This window comes from Brachyistius frenatus, unplaced genomic scaffold (assembly GCF_029030835.1).
Source record: "Brachyistius frenatus isolate BFR_SWC_R1_liver_20210118 unplaced genomic scaffold, ASM2903083v1 Contig_321, whole genome shotgun sequence".
Lineage (NCBI taxonomy): Eukaryota > Metazoa > Chordata > Actinopteri > Embiotocidae > Brachyistius > Brachyistius frenatus.
The window spans coordinates 200,001-217,500 of record NW_027210920.1 but is presented as its reverse complement, the minus strand read 5'-3'; the positions used below and the strand labels follow the sequence as shown (position 1 = coordinate 217,500).

General features: G+C 44.7%; 3 protein-coding genes across 6 annotated transcripts in view; 2 read left to right on the top strand and 1 right to left on the bottom strand.

Moving 5' to 3' along the window:
- shtn2 (shootin 2) overlaps positions 1 to 5,450 on the top strand; it is an 11,867-nt gene extending 6,417 nt beyond the window's left edge. For both annotated transcript variants that reach the window (XM_069723228.1, XM_069723227.1), the window contains exons 9-17: positions 93 to 281; positions 1,239 to 1,377; positions 2,281 to 2,434; positions 2,631 to 2,689; positions 2,937 to 3,034; positions 3,162 to 3,182; positions 3,262 to 3,315; positions 3,392 to 3,527; positions 4,114 to 5,450. In XM_069723228.1, coding sequence (XP_069579329.1) covers positions 93 to 281; positions 1,239 to 1,377; positions 2,281 to 2,434; positions 2,631 to 2,689; positions 2,937 to 3,034; positions 3,162 to 3,182; positions 3,262 to 3,315; positions 3,392 to 3,527; positions 4,114 to 4,271 — 1,008 coding nt within the window. In that variant the 3' untranslated portion in view covers positions 4,272 to 5,450. The remainder of the gene's footprint in view (positions 1 to 92; positions 282 to 1,238; positions 1,378 to 2,280; positions 2,435 to 2,630; positions 2,690 to 2,936; positions 3,035 to 3,161; positions 3,183 to 3,261; positions 3,316 to 3,391; positions 3,528 to 4,113) is intronic.
- A 2,163-nt stretch (positions 5,451 to 7,613) lies between these two features.
- tex261 (testis expressed 261) lies at positions 7,614 to 12,048 on the top strand. The gene is made up of 6 exons (XM_069723248.1): positions 7,614 to 7,793; positions 9,640 to 9,719; positions 9,815 to 9,968; positions 10,145 to 10,212; positions 10,322 to 10,424; positions 10,673 to 12,048. The coding sequence occupies exons 1-6, from the start codon at positions 7,724 to 7,726 to the stop codon at positions 10,786 to 10,788; spliced, it is 591 nt and encodes a 196-aa protein (XP_069579349.1). The 5' UTR covers positions 7,614 to 7,723; the 3' UTR covers positions 10,789 to 12,048.
- Positions 12,049 to 12,852: 804 nt separating this feature from the next.
- ankrd53 (ankyrin repeat domain 53) lies at positions 12,853 to 15,255 on the bottom strand. Of its 3 annotated transcripts, none has more exons than XM_069723246.1 (6): positions 15,204 to 15,255; positions 14,860 to 15,032; positions 14,292 to 14,512; positions 13,911 to 14,075; positions 13,621 to 13,741; positions 12,853 to 13,442 (listed from the first exon to the last, which is right to left on the bottom strand). In XM_069723246.1, exons 2-6 carry the CDS (start codon positions 14,986 to 14,988, stop codon positions 12,897 to 12,899), a joined length of 1,182 nt encoding a protein of 393 aa, XP_069579347.1. In that variant the 5' UTR covers positions 14,989 to 15,032; positions 15,204 to 15,255; the 3' UTR covers positions 12,853 to 12,896. The 3 variants fall into 3 exon arrangements, with proteins under 3 accessions (XP_069579347.1, XP_069579348.1, XP_069579346.1); XM_069723247.1 differs by having other exon boundaries at positions 14,912 to 15,032; positions 15,204 to 15,249; XM_069723245.1 differs by lacking the exon at positions 15,204 to 15,255 and having other exon boundaries at positions 14,860 to 15,053.
- Positions 15,256 to 17,500: the final 2,245 nt, after the last annotated feature.

The window sequence follows — 17,500 nt, the reverse complement described above, 5'->3', positions numbered from 1 at the left end:
CCTCTAATTGGGCTTCATTGTCATCTGTGTTCCACTTTTCCAATTTCTCAGATGCAAAATAATCATGAGAGACATTTGGTTTGTCTCCTCAGATGTTGGTGGAGCAGAAGGACGTTCCAGCGCAGGCAGTGATGGAGGCGCAGGCAGTGATGGAGGCGCAGGCAGTGATGGAGGCGCAGAGCTCCGAGACCAACCTGCAGTCGCAGCTGAGACGGGCGCTGGAGCAGATATGTGACGTCAGCGCGGCCCTGCAGGACATCCAACGCTACTACAGAGACCAGGTGAGTGGAGGGACAACATTACTACAGAGACCAGGTGAGTGGAGGGACAACACTACTACAGAGACCAGGTGAGTGGAGGGACAACATTACTACAGAGACCAGGTGAGTGGAGGGACAACACTACTAGAGACCAGGTGAGTGGAGGGACAACACTACTAGAGACCAGGTGAGTGGAAGGACAACACTACTAGAGACCAGGTGAGTGGAGGGACAACACTACTAGAGACCAGGTGAGTGGAGGAACAACACTACTACAGAGACCAGGTGAGTGGAGGGACAACACTACTAGAGACCAGGTGAGTGGAGGGACAACACTACTAGAGACCAGGTGAGTGGAGGGACAACACTACTAGAGACCAGGTGAGTGGAGGGACAACACTACTAGAGACCAGGTGAGTGGAGGGACAACACTACTAGAGACCAGGTGAGTGGAGGGACAACACTACTAGAGACCAGGTGAGTGGAGGGACAACACTACTAGAGACCAGGTGAGTGGAAGGACAACACTACTAGAGACCAGGTGAGTGGAGGGACAACACTACTAGAGACCAGGTAAGTGGAGGGACAACACTACTAGAGACCAGGTGAGTGGAGGAACAACACTACTACAGAGACCAGGTGAGTGGAGGGACAACACTACTAGAGACCAGGTGAGTGGAGGGACAACACTACTAGAGACCAGGTGAGTGGAGGGACAACACTACTAGAGACCAGGTGAGTGGAGGGACAACACTACTAGAGACCAGGTGAGTGGAGGGACAACACTACTAGAGACCAGGTGAGTGGAGGGACAACACTACTAGAGACCAGGTGAGTGGAGGGACAACACTACTAGAGACCAGGTGAGTGGAGGGACAACACTACTAGAGACCAGGTGAGTGGAGGGAACACAGCAGGGCTCCATTCGGGCCCGTTGATAGTCTTCATCACACCTCTGGTGGTCTCGTCCCCGATCAGGCTGATGTGGAGGAGAGCAGCGTCCTGTCGGAGCTGCAGAGGCTGAGAGAGCAGCTGGAGAAGAAGGAGGAGGAGAGGAGGTCTTCAGAGGAACAGCTGTCTGCGGCCAACAGCGCCATCGCACAGCTCCGGGAGGAAGGTAGCTGCTGGCGGACAAAACCGCCGACTCAGCAAATATGCTTGATGGGTCAGAAATGTTGAAAGTGGAAGTTACAAAGCGTTCTCTGCTATGTTTTAGATGCTGTTGAGAACGATGGGAAAAACTATTTGGTTTATTTTTTATAGCTGATTTAACGTCCTCTGATGTGTGTCGTGGTGTTTTTGAAAAATGTGTTTAAATTAAGAAGAGATTAAAGCTTATTACGAGCGATATTTGGAGGCACTTGTTACCTGATTGAGCCGGTAGCTGACCCCCACCTCAGCTCCACCCATCAGATGGTGTGGACACACATTTCTACGGTTCCAAACATCCTGAAATACATACTCGCTAAAATTAATCTCGTAAATTGGAACATTTTCTTGTCACGTTCTTGCACAGTATTCTCTGTAAAATTCTTCTCTCAGTTGACGAAGAGCTAAAAGGCCCCGATTAAAGTAACAGTCCTGAAGATTTTCATTCAAATAAATGTCGGTTAAGTCACGATTTATCGCCGAATGAGCTAGCACGTTGACTGAGCCAGTGGCTTCTTAAGGAAAACGCTTTCATTCGTAGGATTACGAACTGAGCGATCTGGGTTTCCATGGTGACATTCCCGGGAAAAATCACAACGTTAGTGACGTGTTTTCCATCCGAAAAAAGTAGGCGGAGCTAACACAACAGACTCCCTCTTCAACTGGCAACTAACTGACGTCACAAAACAAAGCTACAGTTACCGCTTGTCACCACAGGTGGCGCCAAGAAAACACAAAACAGACATCTCTGAGATTGGAACTTTAAACTTATCTTTAAGTCTGAAAAAGCAGATTTTTCTAACAATTTTTTTCACATTTCATTAGGAACGATATCATTTATTTACTTTTCTCTCTCTAAATACCTTTGTAGTGAATCAGTTACAAGAAACATTGAACAGAGGAGATAACGCTGATGAACCGAGGGAGAAGTCCACTTCTGTTCCTCCTCCTCCACCTTCTCTTCCTCCTCCTCCTCCACCGCCACCTCCTCCTCCCCCTCCTCCCCCTCCCACTACTGCCATCAAGTAGGTCTGAGTGAAGCCACAGCTTCCTCTCCCTTTGAAAGACTGTGATGTTTCGGTTTCTCACGATAGTTTCAATACTGTTTCAGATGTTTTTGATCCTGAACGTACCTTTGCAAGTTGTTCATGCTGTGAGGTGAAATGACCTCTCGAGAGCCACTGGTGGACCCCTGTGACCTCTCTCTGTCTGTCTCTCCAGTTTACATGACTTCCTGAAGAGTAGGAGGAAAGATGGAGGCAGTGCAGCGGATCAGAGCAGTGAGCTCCTCCATCGTCCTTTAAATGCACCACAAACAGAAACTCTTTTAATTTGTGATTATTAAGTTGCTTCATCTTCTTCTGATATTTCATTGGTTTCCTGGACAACAGTTTTCCATTTAACGTATTTATTCTACAACATCTCATCTTTAACTTAACCTCCATATATACAAACTATGCAAAGTTTGAAAGGTCTGTAAAACCTACAGATCTCAGCTCTAATGATTTTTTTTAAATATACTTTAAGAACCAGCTCCCCTACTGGACATGAAGACAAAAGCAGTGGATGAAATGATGCAGAGAATAAAGAGAGGCATCGTCCTCAGACCCACTAAAAGAATCCAGGTACAAAAAAATGCATTTTGTATTTATATATTAGACATTTAGATGTTCAAAAAAACTGATTTAAAAGCAAAATCCAAAGAAATATATAATAAATCTGACAACTACCGTCTTCCTTTCTGGCTCACAGGAGGACGACAGCTCATGGATGGTCAGTTAATCTCTCACCTTCATTTTTATAATTAAAGCACTCTTTACAAAAAAAAAGAAAATCCTAAATCTTCTTTCAGGACCAGAGGAGTGAAAACCGCAAATCAGCCATCCTGGAGTTGAAGGGAATGCTGGTAATAACCATAAAGACACATTTCACTGTAGTTGTGAGGCAATGAGCTGCACTTAAAACTCCTTCTGTAACACCAGAACAACATTAAGCGGCAGCAGCACCGCAGGGTGCCATCCAGGAGGGGCGTCGGCCGCAACGTCGGGGAGGCCGAGCTGCTGATGGTGCTCCAGAGGAGGAGGAGGGCGATGGGAGAGAACCAGGACCGAACACCAGGTACGCTGTTCCTCGTCATTTATTATCTCTTGTATGTCTCAAGAGAGACTTTCATTGATTTTAAACCTGATTGAGGCTTATTAAAATGTGGTTTACCATCATTTATGATGTAATATTTCCCCTTTAAAGTATGTTTAAACCAGTGAGAAGCAACAGGACAGTGATAGGTTTCTAAATAGTAAGAAAACAGACATGATGGGAGCTACAATATGGATACAGAAAAGAGAAAATACTATTTAAAAAAAAAGGCTTTTTTCCACTTTATACAATGTCCACCAAGATTTTTATTTTCATTTTATTCAATAACTTGTTGCTTTTACTATTTGTTTGCAATAATATTTATCATTACTTTTCATGCAGAGTCTGTGACATTTGACTTTGACCTTAATTTTTTAAAAGAGCGAAGAGTTAACCATCAGATCAGATCAGACCAGGCCAAGAGTCTTTTCACGCTTGTCTTCTACATTATTAATAACCAGAACAAAAGGCTTTAATCTGACTCTGCAGTCTGTTCATGAGCCATTCTGTACTTCTAACTGCTGGAGTTGTGGTTCACCCTGACGATGTGGTGACCATCTCTGGACAGAACCCCCGGCTAGTCCGCAGACCGTCCCAGCAGCAGGAGACGTTCCCTGGGCAGGCGAGAGCGCCGGCTCCCCGGTGCTCCGGAGGCTGAAACAGAACCGGGAGAAGAGAGACTCTCGCATCCGAGCGTCAGCACTCATCGTGAGCCACGAAACCTGAAGAGATGGTTCCAGTAATTATTATTATACAGTTTTATATGATGATAAACCAAAGTTTGTTGATCAAACTGGGCCTGTATTTTTCTTTATTGTCAGTGTTTCTTTATCTTTAAATCTATTCTATTCTTTTTTATGTCGCGCTTTCAAATTTAAATGCATTGATTCTGTTCTCTCTTACAATAACATGTCAGGAAACTACTGGTTGGTTTTGGTCCCTATTATAAAGTTCAAGTAAAGATTTGATCTGTCATCATCTTACTGTCAGAAAACAGTTTGTTTTATCCTCCTGAGGGACCAGACGGGAGCAGTTTGTTGAAAAAAACCCATTAAATCTCACATTCATGTCTAAAGAAAAACAAGGAAAAGCATTTTTTTTTCTGAAGGCCATTTAACCCAGATCTGCAGAAAGCCAGTACTTATTGCGTGTCAAAAGGAAATGGAGCTCTTTGAGCCGTGTTTAATGGCCAACATCCTTCTTTTTAGGGGACCTGGGTTTCAGCTCAACTAAGTGCAAGTTGCATTTTTTTTTTTTTTATGCTACAGAAAATAAATGAAAAATAGCCTGAGCCATTAAAAAAACAGGCCACTTCTCGCCCAAGGTGTCTGCCTCTTAAAGCTCGATCCGGCAGGAGGACGGCGAGGCTGGCGGTTATTTAGGCACATTAAAGCCGTCACACCCGGAGAAGCGGAGGTGTCGTCGAGATAAGAGCTTCAGGTGGCCTCCCTCCTGAAAGTTCTCCAGCTGCAGCAGGTCGCCTTTTGTTTTCTCACCTCCACACGGATACTGTATATATGTGTGCATGCATGCATGCATGAATACATGCACCTTCACACCACACCATCTTTCTACCTGCCTTCCTGCCTTTGTTAAAAGCATTTGAAAAGAGGATGAATTTACTCTCACCTTTGACTCGGACACCGTTTTAGTGTCTTCACACTGTTTCACATTATATATTTACTTTATTTAGCTCTGCCTTTTCACTCTCAAGCATACATTTTTTACTGTTTTCTTCCTCAATCTCAAAGGTGTTAGCTTTTTGGGATCCAGTGATGTGTGCTGACCTCTTCTTGTTAGTGAAACCCTGCACACAAAAACCAGTATGTGTGTGGAACAGAGAGAAAAATACAGCATATAATACTGAGGATGTGTTAATTAAAGCACACAAATATGGAAACCAAATAGTGTCCGTTTATCTTTATTTTCCCGTCTTAGTGTGTTTTCCTTGACCTCCAGAGAACGAATCCAACAACAGCGCAAGGAAATCATTATGAATTGAATGGAAAGGCAGCTGTGGTCTCAGTAAACAGCACTGACATGTGACACTTCTCATAAAACATGAAGTTAAATGCCACACCTTTTATACGCCCTGTGAAAAAGCAGTATTTCATTTCCTTTTAGAAATCTTGGTTCTCCGTTTTCCAGGTTAGCGAGTTCCTACGAGGTTTAACTTGAGCGACGACCTCTCAACTCTCTTCTGTGTGATTTGTTTCTGACAGGAATTAGTCGGTAACCGTTCCCTGTGTTCACTCGAGGTCCAAATCCTGAGTGAAATGTAAATGAGCCGAAGGCCCAGACAGAGGCCGGGACTTGAAAGGATGAGAAAGTTAATGGGCCGACAACATAAGAAATATACTTTGACTTGATTTATCAACTACAAAAAGGGTTGAAAAGTTGGTCGTCACTAGATTTACACAGACATGACTAGTTTTAAGCATGGGCTCTTTGGATAGACCATGTCCAGTAATTTCCCCACTGTGGGATTAACAGTGTAATTTAATCTAATCTAATGTCCTGTTGATTCTCACACCCCCCATACACGTTTGCCGTTGTACCTTAAATGCACAGAAAACCAAAAAAGGATGTGATTGTGTAATTTTGACCTTCAAATTTTGACATGTGGAGAGTTTGGGACCTTTAGTTCATTATTTTCTGGCCCAGAAAAGCCTCCATACCTTCAAACAGTCTTATCTATCTTGTTTATTGTATACATATTTTGTAATTTTATTTTCAGAACAGGAATCGAATCCACTGAGTGGATGAACTCCTCCTCCAACCAGCAGGTGGATGAACTCCTCCTCCAACCAGCAGGTGGATGAACTCCTCCTCCAACCAGCAGGTGGATGAACTTCTCCTCCAACCAGCAGGTGGATGAACTCCTCCTCCAACCAGCAGGTGGATGAACTTCTCCTCCAACCCGCAGGTGGATGAACTCCTCCTCCAACCCGCAGGTGGATGAACTCCTCCTCCAACCCGCAGGTGGATGAACTCCTCCTCCAACCCGCAGGTGGATGAACTCCTCCTCCAACCAGCAGGTGGATGAACTCCTCCTCCAACCCGCAGGTGGATGAACTTCTCCTCCAACCAGCAGGTGGATGAACTCCTCCTCCAACCCGCAGGTGGATGAACTCCTCCTCCAACCCGCAGGTGGATGAAATTCTCCTCCAACCCGCAGGTGGATGAACTTCTCCTCCAACCCGCAGGTGGATGAACTTCTCCTCCAACCCGCAGGTGGATGAACTCCTCCTCCAACCCGCAGGTGGATGAACTTCTCCTCCAACCCGCAGGTGGATGAACTCCTCCTCCAACCCGCAGGTGGATGAACTTCTCCTCCAACCCGCAGGTGGATGAACTTCTCCTCCAACCAGCAGGTGGATGAACTCCTCCTCCAACCCGCAGGTGGATGAACTTCTCCTCCAACCCGCAGGTGGATGAACTCCTCCTCCAACCCGCAGGTGGATGAACTCCTCCTCCAACCCGCAGGTGGATGAACTTCTCCTCCAACCCGCAGGTGGATGAACTCCTCCTCCAACCCGCAGGTGGATGAACTTCTCCAACCCGCAGGTGGATGAACTTCTCCTCCAACCCGCAGGTGGATGAACTTCTCCTCCAACCCGCAGGTGGATGAACTCCTCCTCCAACCCGCAGGTGGATGAACTTCTCCAACCCGCAGGTGGATGAACTTCTCCTCCAACCCGCAGGTGGATGAACTTCTCCTCCAACCCGCAGGTGGATGAACTTCTCCTCCAACCCGCAGGTGGATGAACTTCTCCTCCAACCAGCAGGTGGATGAACTCCTCCTCCAACCCGCAGGTGGATGAACTTCTCCTCCAACCCGCAGGTGGATGAACTTCTCCTCCAACCCGCAGGTGGATGAACTCCTCCTCCAACCCGCAGGTGGATGAACTTCTCCTCCAACCCGCAGGTGGATGAACTTCTCCTCCAACCAGCAGGTGGATGAACTTCTCCTCCAACCCGCAGGTGGATGAACTCCTCCTCCAACCCGCAGGTGGATGAACTTCTCCTCCAACCCGCAGGTGGCGCTGCGGCCACAGGAAGCCGCTCTTCAGGAGACCAGGTCCGTCTCCCGGAGGAACTGTGACCGGTTAGCAGACAGCTAGCTGTTGTCTGTCTCGTTTCCTTTTATTTGTGTGTGTCGTTGCTTATGCAGAGAGATGTGGTTTATTTATTTACTCAGCTGGCTGTCGTTGGTGATCCAGATATCCTTCGTCACTCTCGCGATAGGTGAGTGTTCACGGGAAGATCCTGCGAGGTGCTATAACGTACTGGCTAAGGTTAGCTTGCTAATGCTAGCGGATGGAGCTGTGAGTCACAAGTTCATCACGAGAATAATAATAACAACAATACTAATAACAATACTAATAACAATACTAATACTAATCTAGTCTGAAGAAGGTTTCACGTCTGAGCTCATTAAAGCACGAAGAGCTGCCTGCTAGCTCAGCTAGCCGGTTAGCTCTCCAGTACAAGAAGTTAAAGATTTATTAATTAACGATGTTTCATATTTTTATATTTTATACTTTTAGATAAAAGCAGAATATCTGTACTGTGTGTATAATTAGGTATTTATTGTCTTATAAATCATTTCCTGGAGAAACCAGGATGTGACGTTTGCTGTTAATCTCTATCGATACAAGCTGATCAATCAGTCCATTGATCAGCTGATCCTGATACAAACTGATCAATCAGTCCATTGATCAGCTGATCCTGATACAAACTGATCAATCAGTCCATTGATCAGCTGATCCTGATACAAACTGTTGATCAGCTGATCCTGATACAAACTGATCAATCAGTCCATTGATCAGCTGATCCTGCAGCCAGTACACATGAACTCCAAACAGCAGCGGGTTTGACAAGCAGCTGTCAGTCACAGAAAGGAAAGAAAGAGTTTAATCCAGGATAAGATCTGGTCTATCTGTGGTTGCCAGGTTGTAAAATAATCCCTCCGGCATGAAGTTCAAATCTTTTCACAACATTTATCATTAGAGATAATTAATTAATCATTAAACATTTTTGTCTCTGATTTTAGTTTTTTTAAATCCATGAAACCTAAAATAATAATCACCAGATGAGTGATTTATAAGATAACGAGTCCTTCCAGTTCTGTTTGATTGATAATCTGAAGTTGAGGAACATTTATCACATTATCGACATTCATAACTATTATTACTCAATTTTAAGCTTAAACATCCGTGAAAGTAATTTCTCAAACTAGAGATACAAAACTACGACATTAAACATTGAGTTCGTTCTTTCTTTACTTTTTTCCAATATTTTAAATCTGGTATTCCACATTTTATCAGCTGGTGTTGTGTTCAGGGTCTTCTGGTAAATCCTACGCTTTTAATAAGTGGCACCTTCTTTGTTGTTGTGTTTGAATGTCAAGGTTTCCATCACTGTTTGAATGTCCGTCTCTCCGTCTCTCCGTCTCACCAGCTGTGCATCGTGTCTGCGTTGCTGCTGTTTTTAGGAGCTCATTCAAATAGATTTATATTACCTGATCTGTATTTCTTCGAGGCATTGAATCTCATTGAACTGACACCCAGTGTAGGAAAAAAAGTAGTAAGATGGCCTTGATAATCTGGTCGGGTTCATACTCTTTACTGCTTTTAAGAGTAGTTTTTCTGTTTTCTGGTTGTTGTTTTTTTTATATTTCCAGATTTCTATTCTTGTGAAAAAGCTGTAAGCTTCAACTTTTGAGACGTCTGAGAACTTTTCAGAGCTACAAAGAGACGTTCGTGTTCCTCAAAGTAGGTTTTAAGGGATAGTTTTCTTTAGTCGTGGCATCAAAAGGGAAATACAGCAAATAATACCAACAGAATACACTGTCATGGCAATGAACTGTTTCATCCACATACAAAATAACTAAAATATCCTTCTACATTACTGACCCTAACAAATCATCTTTCTTTTTTTAACTCTAAATATGAATTGATTTCCAGGTAAAGTGGTCGTTTCAGTTCAGATATTCACCAACGACACTCATGTTGATTTCCAGTATTTACAAAGAATTTCTGTCTCTTTTTTTTGTCCTGTTGGGTCGCTCATCACCTCTCGTGTCCTCCAGCTGCTGGCCTGTACTACCTGGCCGAACTCATAGAAGAATACACAGTCGCCACCAGCCGGATAATAAAGTACATGATCCTGGTGAGTAACTGGACGGAGACGGATGCACTTTGTTTTTAAGGGTAAACGGCTCGCCTGTCAAACTGCTCTTTCTCTGTTGGGGCGGACGTGTCCAGTTCTCGACAGGTGTGCTGGCAGGTCTCTACCTCTTTGAAGGCTTCCCGGTGTTGATGGTGGGAGTCGGCCTCTTCACCAACCTGGTGTACTTCGGCCTCCTGCAGACTTTCCCCTACATCCTGCTGAGCTCCCCGAACTTCATCCTCTCCTGTGGTGAGTGGCACCGACTCTTTGCAGTCTTTGGCCTGTTTACTTGTTAAATCACGCAACTGCAGGACAGAGACGCTCCCTGGACAGCTTCTGTTTATTTGGTCAGCAAAACATATAAAATATCTCTTTCTTAGCGCATTTTTCTTTTTCCAACTTTGTTTCTTGTCCCTATGCTGCAGTGCTGGTGGTGGTGAACCATTACATGGCCTTTCAGTACTTTGCACAAGAGTACTATCCATTCTCAGAGGTAAGTTCCTCCCGGATTGAAAACGCCATGTACAGTTTTAGTGAACTGTGGAAAGGATGTGGTCCTTTTCTTGTCTTATCCTCTGTTCGTCTGACCTGGCGGGCCTCAGGTGCTGGCGTACTTCACCATCTGCCTGTGGGTGATCCCCTTCGCCTTCTTTGTGTCGCTGTCAGCGGGGGAAAACGTGCTTCCATCCACCATGCAGCAAGGAGGTGAGAGCTTTCAAACGTCTGACACTCTGTCCGGTCGGTGCCTCATGATGTATGTATGTAGAGCGTGACACTCTTCATCTCAGGGTCGCGGGTTCGAGCCCCACGCGGGGCGCATCCCTTTTCTGCTGCTTTCACCATCACACCACACGTTTCTCACGTATTTTTACCTTCTAGGACTCAGTGCAGTTTGAAAGAACACAAACAGAGACTTTCTAATTTTGACAACTGAATTTTCTTGGTTTTTTTAGATGATGTGGTTTCTAATTACTTCACCAAGGGCAAAAGGGGGAAGAGGTCTGGGATTCTCCTCGTGTTCTCATTCCTCAAAGAGGCCGTGCTGCCCAGCCGACAGAAGATGTACTGAGGAGCTGGTATTCGGGGGCGTGGCCTCGGGTCGGCGGTGTGTGTCATGTGTCACAGATCAAAGGGGGAAGCAGCAGGAAGGACAGTGGAAATTGTTTCTGGATGGGACTTCAAAAAACAACGAAGCAGTGGCCCAAATGGGAGGAAAAGCACACAAAAAGTACGGACCAATGAACCGAACCGAGCTTCCCGCTGGACGAGCCGACGCGTTTACACAGGCCATGTTCGTCTGTCTTTGTCTTTCTGTCTGTACCGACTGCCAACATCACCACCTGGAGACCTCGGCGAGGGGATCTTGTCTGTAGCGCTGTGATTTCTTTTCTTATTGTCACGTTGGACTCCATTTTTTTAAGCTTTAGTATTAAAATATGTTCGTGTGGGGGTTCAGAAATTAACCACCGAATTCCTGAAGTTTGACTTGGGCAGAGAAATCATAATTTCTATCGTTTGTGTGTTGTAGGTCTCCCACTTCATCCGATTCAATACACAACGTAGCAGGAAACACAGGCGAGGAGGCGAGAAGAGTTAGAGAAGGTACTTTCTGAATAAATCCTGCAGACTGATTTTGGGTTGTGGTGTAAAATATCCCCGAAAACATTGTGTAGGAAGTGTTTAAATGGCAAATCAGTTGTGACAAAAAAATGCCACTAACTAAACACTAAATTGATATTACTTCAAATAGTAAAGAGCAGCCTCTAAAGTTACAGGGAATCTGTGACGAAGTCTTGGAGTGCTTTCAGTCCTGCTGCATCACTTCACTTAAAGAGGGTTTAAACAGGCGCTGAGGAAGGATCGCTTCTAACCTCCACGGGATCTCTCCGACGCCGGATCATCGACGTCCGGCCACACAAACGCTGCACGATGTGGGATTTGTTTGGTTTCCACCACACGTTCATCCATCACCAGCACTGGTGTGTGGCTACATGCCTCTTTTTTTCCGACTTTGTTTGTAAGAATTCACAGGAATAAACAAACTGATTTTTTTGTACATTGATCTGAGAGATGAAATGCAAATTGTAAACGCTGGTGAAGATCCAACCTGCGTGATGATTCTCGACGCTTTTGGGGAAGAAAAAAAGCTGCTTTTATGAAAGAAACACAAAAAAAAAAAGGTTCTTTTTACTGATTATTCAGAGTGATTCGTCGTAGACTGACATGCACACAACTGTGTTATAAAAGATTTTGTTGAAATAACTGACGGATGAAATAGTTTTGTTCACAGGTTCAAGGAAATAAAAAGCAAAACTAAGACAAAGACAAACTGCTTTTCATTTCAAATTAAATCAGACTAAATGACAAGATTTTATTTGCTGTGTGTGTGTGTGTGTGTGTGTGTGTGTGTGTGTGTGTGTGTGTGTCATTATGTTCGTCCCATGTGGCTTGGTCACAGAGGGGGCACCAGGTTGACACTCGTGTGCACTTTGACCCCCGCCGAGGTGTGAAGTGCTTCATGAAGTAAAGGAGAAAAACCACAACACGTGCACGCACACACACACACACACACACACACACACACACACACACACACACACCTTCAGGTGACAGGCCACAGCTTACAGTTCACACTTGCATGCTGTTGACAAGCCCTCACCTGGATCCCGCTGCAGTCCCCTGGGGGGCATCAGTGGAAGTGCGACGCTACATCTGTGACAGGTGACCCAGTTCACCCAGGTCTGCCCCCCCCCCCCCACACACACACACACCATCCTGTGTTTGGTGCTTTTCATTTTTGTCACTTTGAGCTGAGATGGCTGGACGTCTGTTTTATCTCTTAAAACTTTTGTTAAGACGACCAGACGTCTTTGTTTAAATTCTCTTATTTTAACACTTTAGCTACATTATTATTTATATATATGTGTGTGTATATATATATATATATATATATATATATATATATATATATATATATATATATCTACTGATATATATATATATATATATATATCTATATATATATATATATATATATATATATATATATATATATATATATATATATATATATATATATATAAAACTGACATAAAACTGATTTCAACACATTTGAGAAGCAGTGAGTTTAATGCATTTCTTGCCCACCTGTCCAGCAGCTTCAGGTCCAGATGAAGGTCAGTAGTGTCCAGGCTGCAGGTCCTCGGCGAGGTGCATGGCCACCTCCGTCCAGGGGGAGGTGCTCCGCCCCCGAGGGCCTCCGCGATGCTTGACCTCCACTATGTCCTGCGGCTGGAAGTGCCGAGGGGAGGCGATCCTGGAGGGGAAGTCTCTGGGGAACAGCACCCTCTGAAGGATGTCCATGGGCAGGTTGGGGGCGGGGCGAGGCGTGCTGTCCCACTGGGTGCTGTACTGAGGTCGCTTGCTGCTGCCGTCCCTCCACAGTGCGACGCTGCCCCGGAGGTCCGGCACCGCGGGGGCTTTCTCAGGCTGGAGGCCCATGAAGATGGTCCACGGCCGACAGGGCGAGGCTGCAGGTTGCTTTCTGGAGGTGCTCCCGTCCTCCTGAGGCCGTCCTGGCTGCTGATCTGGTTTAGAGCTGCTCTGATCTGATAAGAAGCACCTGGTGTGGAACCGGCTCACCTGCACACGGTGGGGTAAACCCTTCAGGGGGGGCAGGTGTTTCCTGTTTGCCCACTCGGCCATCTTTTCATCGACAAGTGTCTGATAATGGAGAAAGTGTAGTTAGTGCAGTACATGCAAACTGAATATACTGCTTTTAAATCCTTCTTCTACATTTCATAGTTTACAGAAAATACATCATTCAGCGTTTGTGTTTGACTTTAGATCAGATGTCTGAATGCTCTTTAAATTCTTTAATTTTGACATCATACAAACTAACCGTTGTATCGAGACTGTTCTGTTTTGCCAGATCGACAAGATCACCGTACAAGACGTGAACCAGCTCTCTCTCCTCCATCTCCTCCGTCTTATCTACCTGCCACTTGCAGCTTTTCAGATACCTAGAAAACACACACACACACACACACACACACACACACACACACACACACACACACACACACACACACACACACACACACACACACACAAATGCTTTTTTTTTTCTTTTTTTTAAAGGTAAAAAACTAGTCCCTCTTCACTGAAGCTTTTTGTCCCGGTGCGTCTCACCTCGCCGTCTTCCTGTGGCACCAGATGCGTGCCAGGTCCAGAGGTGTGTGACCCGCGCTGTCCTGGACCAACACGTCTGCTCCGGCCTCCACCAGAATCTCCGCACAGTCGAGGAGGCCCTCGGAGGCGGCCACGTGCAGCGGGGTCTGCCCCGAGTGTGTGAGCCTGGTTCAAAAAATGAATCAATAAATAAAAGGTCCTGTAAGTTTCATCAGCAGCATCACAATTATTATCTCTTCCTGCAGCTGTAAACCCAAATTTGAGAAAGTCAACAGCTGATTCTTGGTCAAAACTAATTCTGTTTTCTGGATTGAGTCGAGAGAATTTATATATTTCTTTAATTTATGCACACAGGTGTGTTTGAGGGAGAGAGGCTCCTACCTGTTGACGTTGGCTCCGTGCTCCAGCAGGTATCGGAGGCAGGCGGAGGTGTTGGGGACGCTGCGGAGGGACAGGACCACGTGAAGGGGCCGGCGACCCCGGGAGTCGCTGCAGTCGATCCACCAGAGCCCGGACTGCACCAGGAGCTGGATGTCAGGCAGCCGGCCGTAGATGCAGGCCTCATGGAGCTCCAGACGAACCTCATCGACCGCCGGCAGAACCTGGAGAATAAAGTTCATCGTCTCAACATCGGTGTTCAAACCTGCCCTTGAGAAGGACAGAGGGAGGACAGGTGTAAACAGCTTCGATGAGGGCGGTGGTCCAGAGACATGTTCTGGTTTCAGGGTCCAACTATGATGTCATGTTTCTTATTGGCATGACACTTCGTGTTATTACTTACACCTGTGCTTCTCCTCCACCTGTTCATCATGTATGATGTCACCAGTCAGCTGGTGAGGTGTAATAATTGAACACCCTGAGGATGCTTGTATGTTTTCTACTCATATTTAACTTGTGCTCAGAAATGTGGCTGCTGTTTCTGCCCGTTGTGTATTTGAGCAGTTATTACAGAAGTGAACAGCTGGGTTGTTATGTCCTCCTCCAGCCCGTGATGCTGATACCTCCACCTGTCCGTCCACAGAGGCCTCCCTCCGGTCCCCGTTAACGGTCCGCTCCTCCGGTCTCCCCGCTGCAACATCCGGGAACATCTGGCCGCCTGCCGCAGCTCCGCGCGACACTTTCCTGCAAAATGCAGCATGTTTATGAAAGGTGGGCTATAAAGAAGAGATATGAAAGAGAAACGTGTCTTTGCACTTTAAAAACATTTCCATTGCAGCTGTTGATCACAACGGAAGTCTTTTACACTGAAAGTCCGGCGATTTATGATCTTTAATTATTTCTAAAGTTATCTACCGCTTTGGAAGACTCACGTTTTCGTTTTCCGGTTTTGTTGACAGGTTCCATGGTTGCCGTGGAAATGTGGTAACCATGGAGATGAAGCCTGCTTTACGACAAGTCCGTCACGAGCTAACAGGAAACTCGCGTGAGCGTCAACCTGACGTAAATGCTGAAATGACGTAACGAGTTATTTGATCAGCTTCGTGCACTGGTGGGCATTTTAATCCACAACGGTTCTTCTGGCTATTTTAATATTTTAATACATTTGTTATGTCAAATTTTAATCTGTAGCTGAAAGTAATTGCTTTAAAATGGAATATTACTCAACTTACTGACTCTTGTTTATTACAGTTTTTTGTCTTCGTTAAATGAAAGTAAGTTTAGTTTTTTCTTCACATTATATCTACTTAAATCACGTTTACTTTTACTTACACAATTAAAGGTGAACTTACTTCCCTAACTTTAGTTTTTGTTTTACTCAACTCACCTTAAATTAATCAGAATGGGAATGTCCTGATGCTGTCAATCAAGTGTCAATCAATATAAAGTGGAATTGATCTGTGGAAACAGGAAGTTGACTTTAAATTCTAATCTGAATTCACAGTGAATATGACCTCATGACATTTAGACATTATATGAAAATCTAAATCATTTGGATGTATTTTGTCCGAAAGGAAGACTCCATCCAGTGGTGTTTACTTTATAATAAACCACCTCCATCCAGTGGTGTTTACTTTATAATAAACCACCTCCATCCAGTGGTGTTTACTTTATAATAAACCGCCTCCATCCAGTGGTGTTTACTTTATAATAAACCGCCTCCATCCAGTGGTGTTTACTTTATAATAAACCGCCTCCATCCAGTGGTGTTTACTTTATAATAAACCGCCTCCATCCAGTGGTGTTTACTTTATAATAAACCACCTCCATCCAGTGGTGTTTACTTTATAATAAACCGCCTCCATCCAGTGGTGTTTACTTTATAATAAACCACCTCCATCCAGTGGTGTTTACTTTATAATAAACCACCTCCATCCAGTGGTGTTTACTTTATAATAAACCGCCTCCATCCAGTGGTGTTTACTTTATAATAAACCATCTCCATCCAGTGGTGTTTGCTTTATAATAAACCGCCTCCATCCAGTGGTGTTTACTTTATAATAAACCACCTCCATCCAGTGGTGTTTACTTTATAATAAACCGCCTCCATCCAGTGGTGTTTACTTTATAATAAACCGCCTCCATCCAGTGGTGTTTACTTTATAATAAACCACCTCCATCCAGTGGTGTTTACTTTATAATAAACCGCCTCCATCCAGTGGTGTTTACTTTATAATAAACCATCTCCATCCAGTGGTGTTTGCTTTATAATAAACCACCTCCATCCAGTGGTGTTTACTTTATAATAAACCGCCTCCATCCAGTGGTGTTTACTTTATAATAAACCGCCTCCATCCAGTGGTGTTTACTTTATAATAAACCGCCTCCATCCAGTGGTGTTTACTTTATAATAAACCACCTCCATCCAGTGGTGTTTACTTTATAATAAACCAGCCGGCCAGCTGACTTATGAATAAATGTTCTTTTATTCGGTGGTCTCACTATTTCATAGATAACGGCTTCATTAGCATCTAACAGCCAGCTGTTCCTCCATCTCCTGAATAGAACTGACCATAAAAACATATTTCCTTATACAGCATATTCAATAGTGTGTGTGTGTGTGTGTGTGTGTGTGTGTGTGTGTGTGTGTGTGTGTGTGTGTGTGTGTGTGTGTGTGTGTGTGTGTGTGTGTGTGTGTGTGTGTGTGTGTGTGTGTGGGTGTGTGTGTGTGTGTGTGTGTGTGTGTGTGTGTGTGTGTGTGTGTGTGTGTGTGTGTGTGTGTGTGTGTGTGTGTGTGTGTGTGTGTGTGTGTGTGTGTGTGTGTGTGTGTGTGTGTGTGTGTGTGTGTGTGTGTGTGTGTGTGTGTGTGTGTGTGTGTGTGTGTGTGTGTGTGTGTGTGTGTGTGTGTGTGTGTGTGTGTGTGTGTGTGTGTGTGTGTGTGTGTGTGTGTGTGTGTGTGTGTGTGTGTGTGTGTGTGTGTGTGAGTGTGTGTGTGTGAGTTTACAGGGTTTGAACGTTCGTGTTTCTGCCCTTTAATCCAATAAAAAGAGCAGAACGAACTAAAACAAGTCCGGTCAGATGTTAGTGAGTCAACAGCTGGGAACACTGTGTTTGTAGGGGACAACTTGTTCACTCATTATGTCTTTTAAATAGTTTTTAATCAGATGGGATAAATAAGCTTCATCATATTTTCAGTACGCAGACATTACCAT